This window comes from Bombus vancouverensis, chromosome 7 (assembly GCF_051014615.1).
Source record: "Bombus vancouverensis nearcticus chromosome 7, iyBomVanc1_principal, whole genome shotgun sequence".
Classification (NCBI taxonomy): Eukaryota; Metazoa; Arthropoda; class Insecta; order Hymenoptera; family Apidae; genus Bombus; species Bombus vancouverensis.
The window spans coordinates 18,577,714-18,588,499 of NC_134917.1; the positions used below are offsets into that span (position 1 = coordinate 18,577,714).

Genomic DNA, 10,786 nt, shown 5'->3' on the forward strand with positions numbered 1-10,786 from the left:
CTCGTCGAAACATTCTACTTTTCCTATTATTATTTTCTACGTTTCGGATTCGAGCGAAAAGGTGCGCGATCGGCTCTGACCTTTCCTGCCAGCGAGTAAACGAGAGGGTTAATCCGAGTTCTGCATACCCCAAGTAATTTTCCAATTCATTAGCAGCGCGTATTATTACGCGTTGTGCGCGTTAAGCAACGAGTCGAAGGAAAAAGGCGAGACGCGATACGAGTTGCGGCAGCCTGTTCCTCGTAAGGTATTCATCGATCATCCGAGGTCACGTGTCTTTTTAAATGGAAATATGCCGAGAATACGGTCGAAGAAGCCACCTTCCTTTTTGTTGCACGAGGTGCCAAATTTTCGCGAAATTTCGATGAAAGAGTAACGTTTCTCGTACAAAGGTTCTCGCGTTTTACAAAATCCACAAAGTATCTGGTTTCAGAAAACGGAAATGCTTTTAGCGAATACTTGCTATTAGCGTAGCCGGGCTATTTACTTGGAATATCGTATTCTAATACGATAGCCGAAGGAACGTACATAGAAAGTTACATAGAAAGCATCGTCGCTGGATCGCCGCGATGCAGAAGAGAACCGAAACCGAGACGACGACGCTGAAACGAGGCATTTTCTCGTTCTTCGATCCCGAGTAATTCTACTCCGGTGTTCGCGTGAAATACGTACGCGTGCACGTACACTTCGATATTTGGTGGGCAATGCGGCCTGTCTGGGTAGGCAGAAAAAACGTGGCCTCTGCACGGGACTCGATACTCCCTGGCAGCTTGCCTGCTTTAAGGTCTAAGGTATCCATCGTATAATCTTGGTTATCTCGTACCGCATGCCTCTGCACCGGTCTGCAGGCGCATCTGCCATAGCCGAAGAAAGAGGAAATTGCCGCGACCAGGCCCATGATCCGTAGAGAATGGACGTCGTGTTCTTGGACCGCACCGGTGCGCGTATGCATCTAACACCTGCCTCTGCGAGTTATTCCGCTCCTGCTTTTATTTTTCCCTCTTCTTCTTCCTACTTCTGTCTCTTTCCTATCTTTGTCGATTACCTTATGGCGCTGGCTACTGACTGCGAGTCAGGGAGAGAGAGAGAGAGAGAGAGAGCGAGTAACAGAAGTAATAACACAAAGAAGCAGGGCTCGTGCTGCTCGTCCACCCGACACATCGGTTATTCGATCTTTGTGGATTTTATGGTCAACCCGACCATATCCGAAATCTCTGGAAACTAGCTACTCGGGAATTCCTCTCGTACGATGCGTCACGAAATTTATACAGTTATAGTCGCTCGATATAGAAAGCGTTTTTAGCTTTCGATTTAGTACGAGGATCTGATCGTTGTTTTACGTAGACGAAGACGACGTCCGTAAGAAAATATTTCGTAAGGGGCACGAAAAGTAATAAAAAGTAAGATGTGACGAACATCGTGTACACAGATGCGTAGGTTACTTGTAACATTAGAATTATCCATCGTATAATTTCAATTGCTTTATGTTACTTTATATTTCTTTGTTCGCTTCTCCCGAAATTGTCCTTCGAAGAATTTTTTAACGTATTTGCCTTTTTTCGCGCGAACGACGCGATAGGCTTACAAATAGGCTTACAAACAACGAAGAATTAGATTTCTTTGGCATCTATCGTTAAACTTCGGAAGCTTTGGCAGTCGATCGTTATCTTATAACATGTATGTTTTTATTAAATTATAAAATCATGACAAAGAAATTTACAGGTAATAGTTGAAGGAAGAAACACCTCCCTTAAATCTACAACAGCGAGACACGAATCCAAAAAATATTGCAAGTAACAACGTCGGGAAAGTGAGTTTCTCCGCGAATGGCAAGACAATGTATCATCGATTTCTCAGACCTTCCTCGTGGCCGAGAGCACGAGCACGAGCACGAGCACGAGCACAGCGATCGAAGGCTGCATTTATTTGGGTCGTGGACACCGGTGAATTATCTCTTCGATCCTTCCGCTCTTACGACGCCTCTGACCCCCATTCCTTCTTCGTTATCACTCTTTATCACGTATTTACGACCGTCTTGCGGTTACTTGTGCATTGTTTTTAACCGATGCTCGCCAAGTATTGCGAAACCACCGTCCAGACGGTATTACGTGCTAAGATCGTTATTACCAACTAAACATCCTCGTCCTCCTCTTTCGTTCATCGATCTAATCTCACGGACGATGAAGTTTCGATAGAAACCGACGATCGGTCTACCATCGCGTTTTATTATCCTACTGCGTTTCTACTTCTACTCTGTCCTCTTGAAGCTCGATCCAAATAAAAGTAGAAATATCCGTGAAATATTACAGTGGCGATACTTTTCGACATACTTCTCTTCTTATACGCGCAAGATTGTGCGTTCTACCGATATTTGAAAAGAATCTACCTTTCTTGAAAAATGTTCGACAAAGAGTGCTATTCTTATGCAACTATATCCGAACAACGTAGTTAACGCTTAATACACACATACGAATATATATACGCGCGTATACGAAGCGTATAACGATAAAAAAAACTACATCTTCGTTCTCGTTGTTAACTGTCGTAATTTATGAAACGTTTTACGACGATGGAATTACACTTTTTACAAGTCTCCTTTCAAATAAATTTTCTAACGGTCTCTTCTAACTTTTTTTTACGTATAACAACGTCTTTCGTTAAAGGTGAATCTATCCGATGTTGGCTAATTTGTACGTAAAAACATTATAGACGCGTTTTATCTAAAAACATCGAAGATTATTACCGAAGTACATGCAAAAGTGATATTAAAACATCGAAGGTCCTTCCGAGCCGTATATTACCTGTGATAAGATAACATTTTCTAGGGTTCTTGGTAACTCGTTAACAACAAAAATACACACAACACGGTACGCTTGCCATTTTTTTAACCCGTATGAAACAAGGAGAACATTATGCCGTTTTACCGAATATCTTTCGACATCTTTCTAAGCAACCAGCGTTTAAAGTACGTTATGGCGTTTAATTATCAATTGCTTTAGATTTCGGAAAATGTCGGAGAATGAAGCGCGATCTCCGGAAGAAAAGGAAAGACGGAGAGGTAAGACGGATCCGGGCGCTAGCAGGCACGGCAACTTCATGAATTATTACCAATTCCATCCTGCGGAAGAGCGCGTGCGACAACTTCCGTGTGGTGTGTGGCACTCGACCCATCCGGACCGGAAATACGTAGGCCTAGACGTTGGCTGTAACGCGGGGGTAAGGCTGAAACAGCTGTCAGACGAAATAGGACGAGTCGACCGTGATCCGAAGTCACAAACGACAAGCGCCTAAATTTAGACGGCGTTATACCTTTTCGAATATCGCTCGGAACATAGTTTCTTCCTGAAATCCTTCCGGCCCTATGCTTTTTAGCAACAGGAGAAACATTCGCTTCGTCGGTGATACACGCATACATTTAATTTACCAATGACTTACTAGAGATTGCGTCGATTAATATCGAAGCTAACGGTCGATATCGTTGTCTATATCGTGAATAACTAGTATTTCACTTTTATATCGGATAATTACACGTTATACCTTAGCCTTCTTAACAGAAGCTATTCATTTAGGCAATATTTAGGCAATATTAGGCAAAATTCTCAAAATTCCATTGAACAAACGTACTTCGGTCGTATTAGTAATTTAGTGGTACAAAATCAATTGACAAAACAATACGGGGCCATAGAAGAGGTTCCTTGACCAGAGAACGAGCGTAAAAATCACAAATCGTATTAATGGTTTCAGGATTTAACAGTCGCGTTGCACAACTTCCTCGAGAAAACCTTATCTACCGATCAAGATCTACAAAAGGAGATTTGTTTGCTCGGCATAGACCTCGATCCTATCTTAATCGAACGGGCACGGAAACGCAATCCACGGCCGAATCGTATCGTTTTCGAGTGTCTCGATTTTTTGATCGAGGATCGTAATGGGACACTGGACAAGTATCTTCGTCGATTGGAAAAGTCACGCTTCGACGTTGTGTTCTGTTTCTCCGTTACGATGTGGATCCACTTGAATCACGGGGACCAAGGACTGATGGAATTTTTGCAAAAGGCTTGTTCGATCACAAACATGATCGTGATAGAACCTCAGCTTTGGAAATGTTATAGAAACGCGTCGAGAAGGCTCAAACGATCAAAGGGTGAAGATTTTCCATTATTGAAGACGTTGAAACTCACTGGCGATCCAGTAGCGCATATTGAACGCATATTGACTGAATTTTGCAATTTTCGAAGAGTCACGATTACCAAGAACAATGAGTGGAAACGGAGTCTATTAATTTATAAAAAGATGTGAGCTATCGCTTCCAAGATCGATGAGACTCCATATGTTAATTGAAGTCAAACGACCGAACGACGATTTTTTCTTATGCGAATGCGATTGGAAACATTAAAATACGATGGTTGAAATAATTTTTGATAGCTTTAAGTCTCTCTCTCTCTCTCTCTCTCTATCATAGGTCTGGTAACTGTTTTTTAAATATATTTTATTATTATATCACGCTGTATAAATATATTTACAAATATGCGAGATATTTAATATTTTCTTTATTATAAACAGTGTGTAATTATTCTTAAATATCGGTTTAAATAATATCACTTACAATATTATATTTACAGAAGAAGAGTCTGAAATTTGCAAGATTCTTTTGCCTTGCACTGGGCAGTAAGATATATTGTATTTTTTTGTTTTTATTATAAATAACAGCTACCTTTGAGATATACATACGATGCATTTGGAAAGCAAAGATCTAATATTTGGGAAATTTTCTTTCACATATACCCATCCTATTTTCTATTCTGTACGATTAAACCTAATTTATTAAATTAATCTCATTATTTTCATACACATTGTTGTATGTTATATTTATAAATCAAAATGAATCAGCGATATGTGTACATATCGGTAAGTTAATTCGAAAAGTCAGTTTTATTCCAACAATATAGTAGAAGTATAGTAAAAGTATAGTATAGTCCACCACTGTAGTGACGAATGATAAGTAATCGCGCGAATATCGAAATATTTCAGTACTACGTGAATCCGTGCATTATAAATATCGAAATTACTATATTATGTTTTCGTAATTAGTTCCTGTGTAATATGACGAGAATCGATATGATTATTTCAGTTAAAGGCAACAATCTTCGTTAGTTTGATGAGAAAAAAGGGGCAGAAAGGATAAGCAGTCAAAACAAGTTGAGGTTATAATTGTTAAAGGGAAGGATTCTGAGAACGACGCGAGATGGCAATACCGTACGAATGTTTGTTCCGCTGATGGTGAAGTACCAGCATAACAACAAACTGACATGAATTCTGCGAGCAAGGTAAGCAAAAAAGCAACCATTGTCGCCGATTTTAGGCAGTTTCCCGCCATATAATATTTAATGGTCGTTCCTCCCCACCGCTCGTCTTCCTTTTTCTACGTGAGTCACGTGCTTTTATCCTCGAGTACTCTAGCAATGGAGTCTGTAAGCGGACACAAGGTTAGGTTATGAGTGCTTCTAACATTTTTCTTTTATTCTTTCTTCGATAAAATTGTTTGATAGACGAGTATAAGTTGTATTCCTCGATGAAAATTCCTGAAAAAATAAATATATCGCTATTAATCATATGTCTGACGAATTAATCAACATTTTAAACGTTATCTGTTTTAGGTTGGTGAAATTTTCACCGCAGCCGGGGCAGCATTTAACAAGTTGGGAGAATTGACGATGCAATTACACCCTACGACTGACTCGCCAGCAGGGTAATTAAATAAAACACATATGTATTATCGCCTTTTGTCATAAGTAGCGGCAATGCGCGTCTAATGCTTTCGCTTAAGTTTATATGAAACTATGTACTCTAGAGAAACGCGGGAGAATGTCACGTGGTTTGACGTATTTAAGCATTAACCAATCAGAAACGTAATACTGTGCATCTACAGCTTTGTCCAAGTACTATATTAGCGTACATCCTTTGAGTTTGAAAATTTTTATTGCTATAACTTTATCATTCGTTGCGATTAAGAAATACACGAAGATATTATTAACTTCTCTTATGTTATATTTAACCTACGTTATATAAGGATAACTTAAATATTGTTTACGTTTGTATTCCTTTTAATACGTTTTACAAATTGTCAATGCACGTGGATAAAAAAGGTATTATAGATTTTACGCTTACAAGTGTAGTTGGGAATTAAATAATTAAATACTTTGCATCACTATCGCTTTACCATAAAAAGCATAAAAAAGATGGCTGGCCGTATTTTTACATAACTCCTTGTGTCGCTTAATCTGTAGTAAATGGACTGACGAGGAAATTGAGATGCTCCGTCACTCGGTAAAGACCTTCAGTGAAGACTTGAACAAAATAAGCGAACACATCAAGGGACGAACGGTGTAAGTGAATAAGGCTGTATCGAGCCCACGGCTGTTCCTCAATTTCTATGCGTCAGTCTCGACCCAAAATTAACCGGTCGTTTCGGCGTTCTAGCTCTCAAATTCGAACAACGCTAAAGAAGAAAGCTTTTGAGGAAGCTGGCGTGCCGCTCAGACAACAAATGCTTTCTCAACAGTCGACGCAACAATCGGCAGTTCAACAAGTATCGAAGCAACAAACAGGAAATCAAGGATTAATGGGGAAATCGTCTGAAGTCACGTTGAACATGTTAAATGCGCCGGAATCGGAAGTGGATGTTGAGGGACTACCAGAGGAGTGTCAAGTAAAGCTCGAGTTCGAAGGTGCGACGGAAGAAGTAGCTTCTTAATAAGCCGAGGTTGATCTTTGTTGATCATATGTAATTTTTTTTATCTAGATTTTTAAATATAAGATAATTTTCATATAATATACGCGCTTAACGTTAAGTAACAAATATGTACCTTCAATAAATTATGTTTCTCAAATAGATTTTTAAAAGTCAGCTACGATTATTTACTTCGTGACATTCTTACCGACCGATCATCTACTAGTGTTTTTAATGAGGGCGCTACAAGCTGAAAAACCAGCGTCACAGACGCGTCAAATTGTTGGCAGCAATTCCGACTGATGCCGATGTTCGTCTATCCCATCGAATAGAGATTTTTTTGTCGATCTTTTGGTATTCTCTGGTTTCGCGCACGATCATGTAGTTTCGTGACTTACGTTACGTTAGTTCTGTTGCGTGACGCATGTGATTGACAGATTAGCAATGCGACGACTGACAGAGAACCTAACTTGTTCAAGTAGTTAATCGGCAGCACGCATGAGCTGATCTCCTATTGCATTCTCTTTTTCTTAATCGAGTCGCAGCTATCTTATTGTACAAAGAGATTAGCTCGTGTGTGTTCGATCAGTGTGTGATGGATCGGTACGGTGAACTCGAGTGAACATTTGCAATTCGGGGCACCTGTGGCTGTGCCAGACGCTTGTAAACACGAAAATATCGCTACGACTGGAAACGTAACGATGGAAGGAGGCATATTAGAAAGTCCAGAGACCACTTTGGAGAGATCCGATGATGAGATCGCCTTACAAGGATTCTGCAGTCCTAAAAAGCCACTGTACAAAGTTCTTGGCCTGGCATTGATGTGCCTATTAGGCTTTGGTACGACTGTCACTGTTATTGCTCAATTATCTTTACAACCAAGTCAACCAGATCAAGTAGCCATTGTTCATTATTTATATCTGATCGCTTTTGTTTCGGTACATTATGACCTCATTAAATGTTTAAACTCGAGTTTGAACTCAGTTATCGGGATGACTAATATCTGTTATTTCTTTCCGATGAAGTTTTTCGTAAAGTAATTTCAATCGCAACCTGCAATAATTTTATTTATTAAATTTTATAATATAAAATATTGATTTGATATTTTTTTCACGAACATTTAAGCCCGTACTTTGACGTTTATTATCTGCCACGTATCATAATGAAATACTAATGAACTTATAAAACTATAGGAAGCGTAATTTTTTTCAATTGTTATTATCATTACATCGAAAATGTATTTAATTATGAGATTCTCGTTATTTGACAATAAACTAAACAATCACGTACATTTGATTATTCTAGTTTCCTCTATTGCCATCGTATTTATGTAACGTTTTTTTAATGATTTATATACTTCATTTATACATTTTTTTGTAATACTAGGGAAATAAGCTTTTTAAGAAATAATGTAAAATTGTACTCTTACTTTTAATCAATGCTTATTACTTTTCTTTTCTATTGATTTGCAAGAAACTATTTTGAGTAATTGTTCTGTGAAAATTTTATTAATCGTGCTTTAGTTACTTTCTATTGGTTTTCCAAGTGACATAAAATGCTCAATACACGTATACAACGTAACATGCATTTATGAATGGAATAAGATAAGACACCGTCCATTTTGCACATGGCCCGAGACAAGCCGTATCATCTTGTCGGTATTCTTTCGTCCGCGATATTTTACTTTTTCCCCCACTTGTTGATGTTTCCGATACCAACAAGACATGTAAAATGCATTTGCGCGAGTTCGAATCGCATGTATTCGGTTGGCAACTAAGTGATTGCGGGTTTTGTCAATACCACCTAATGACAAAATTCGCAATCACTTAGTTGCCAACCCAATATATTAGTCACGTTTCTCGAGCACTCTTAAGCGATCAATGATTCGCTTATCATGCGACTGCATCTCATTATCTGCGTATCAATTAATCGAACGAAATGCTTTTATTTGCAGGTTCTTACTTCTGCTTTGACAATCCTGGTGCTTTGCAAGATGACTTTAAAGTCGACTTGCAGATGTCAACTAGTAAATTTGTTTTATTGTATTCTATTTACTCATGGCCAAACGTGATTTTATGTTTTATTGGCGGATTTTTATTGGACAGTGTATTTGGCATACGTTTAGGAACAATTATATATATGGGACTTACGCTGATCGGTCAGATTATATTTGCAGCTGGAGCTATGGTTAACGAGTTTTGGGTGATGATGGTCGGTCGCTTTGTTTTTGGGTATGTCTTTCTCTATAAGCTTGGAACAGCTTTTATGATTCTGGTATTAATTTCCATACCTTTGCAGCGTTGGCGCAGAATCATTGGCCGTCGCTCAAAATAATTATGCTGTTTTATGGTTCAAAGGAAAGGAACTGAACTTGGTGTTTGGTTTGCAGCTAAGTTTCGCTAGAGTCGGATCAACCGTGAACTTTTTAGTAATGGAACCGATTTATAATTACGTGTCTCAATACTATAAAGGACCGGAATGTATCGGCATTGTTCTCTTTCTTGCTGCTCTTACCTGTGTGGGTTCTATGATCTGTGCATGTTTACTGGGTATTATGGATAAGCGTGCTGAGAGATTATTAAGAAGGGGAGAGGGGCAAGAAACCGAAGTCGTTAGTTTAACCGATATTAAAGATTTTAAACTAATATTTTGGTTGATCGCCGTCATTTGCATTGCTTATTACGTTGCGATATTCCCGTTCATCGCATTAGGAAAGTAAGTACGACTAATAAGGAATTTGTATAATTGTATTTTACGCAATTACATACTACGTTAAGTTATTCTTTCCTTTAGAGTATTTTTCGAACGAAAGTACGCGTTCGAACCATCAAACGCGAATATGGTTAACTCTCTCGTGTATTCCATATCAGCTATTGCGTCTCCCATCTTGGGCTATCTTGTCGATAGAACTGGGAAGAACGTTTCTTGGATGTTTGTCAGTATTCTTGCAACTATAGTAGCTCATGGACTACTCGCATTCACATATATAAATCCTTATGTATGCATGATTCTTATGGGATTAGCATACTCTATGCTTGCTAGTAGTTTATGGCCACTGATCGCACTTGTTACCCCAGAATATCAGCTTGGTACTGCTTACGGAATGTAAGTAAAGTTTAACGCACTCCTTAAATATCTTTGAAATATTTGACAGTTAATCTTACAAAATCCTTTATTTACAGTGCACAGGCTGTACAAAATTTGGGCTTGGCTACAACTTCGATATTAGCTGGTATAATCGTTGACCGGGGTGGATACTTCATGCTTGAAATGTTTTTCTTGGGTTGGCTATGGAGTATGTCTTTCCTTCGCATTGCTATTTCGACGAGATCTAAACGTCTGTATACTAATTTCTAATTAACGCTTTAATAGTTTCGTTAATAACCGCTGTTGCGATCTGGGTGTCGGATGTAGCAACTAGTGGTGGCTATCTGAATATGACGCCAGGTCAGAGAGAAAAATACGAAGAAATTCGACGTACACCGGAAAGTCTCGAAAGAGAAAAGTTACTGGCTCCGGAATCAACTTCTGATTTATCGACTGACGATCTTTTACAACCACAATCTGACATTAGCATTAGAAATCGTTATCTCTGTCGCATTGGAGGAATGGTAATCATGCAATCTTGTTTAAAACGATTTAAAAATACTTTTAATACCGTTAATACGTCGAATACTTTTAGGTACCACCTAACGTGAAAACCCCAATTCACCGGCTATTACGATGATGCATTTTATTTAGATGAATTTAAAATATAAATAGCTATATTCATTTAAAACCTCGGTAAAAGAGTTGCTCACTGTGTCTTCCTCTTACACAGCATTAATCTGTGATAATTTCGTAATCTATACGTTTGAATTATAGCCTGAATTACATATAATTCATTTGTAACAGATAGAAAAATAGATCTTACGTCGACAAATTAATATGCCAATGATTGACAAGTGGCAAAGATATACTTATATATCATTTGTTTTTGGCATTTATTGTAATTACGAATGTTAATAATAATACGATTTTATGAAACACCATCAAATAACGTGTTTTTAACACGAA

At 38.4% G+C, this 10,786-nt stretch overlaps 2 protein-coding genes across 6 annotated transcripts in view; both read left to right on the forward strand.

Annotated features, from left to right (window-relative positions):
* Window positions 1-6,907, forward strand: part of LOC117158312 (putative RNA methyltransferase CG11342) — a 43,532-nt gene extending 36,625 nt beyond the window's left edge. For 2 of the 5 annotated variants that reach the window (XM_076620160.1, XM_076620163.1), the window contains exons 2-3: window positions 3,000-3,216; window positions 3,745-4,759. In XM_076620160.1, the coding sequence (XP_076476275.1) occupies window positions 3,010-3,216; window positions 3,745-4,299 (762 nt within the window). In that variant the 5' untranslated portion in view covers window positions 3,000-3,009 and the 3' untranslated portion in view covers window positions 4,300-4,759. Of the gene's footprint in view, window positions 1-2,999; window positions 3,217-3,744; window positions 4,760-5,131; window positions 5,328-5,372; window positions 5,487-5,657; window positions 5,750-6,287; window positions 6,387-6,480 lie in introns of those variants that run through there. The other 3 variants (XM_033337093.2, XM_033337084.2, XM_076620162.1) reach the window with 3 other exon arrangements.
* Window positions 6,908-7,114: 207 nt separating this feature from the next.
* On the forward strand, window positions 7,115-10,769 carry LOC117158289 (lysosomal dipeptide transporter MFSD1). The gene is made up of 7 exons (XM_033337037.2): window positions 7,115-7,570; window positions 8,685-8,961; window positions 9,029-9,445; window positions 9,524-9,835; window positions 9,913-10,025; window positions 10,103-10,341; window positions 10,413-10,769. Exons 1-7 carry the CDS (start codon window positions 7,432-7,434, stop codon window positions 10,455-10,457), a joined length of 1,542 nt encoding a protein of 513 aa, XP_033192928.1. The 5' UTR covers window positions 7,115-7,431; the 3' UTR covers window positions 10,458-10,769.
* The last annotated feature ends 17 nt before the right edge of the window (window positions 10,770-10,786 follow it).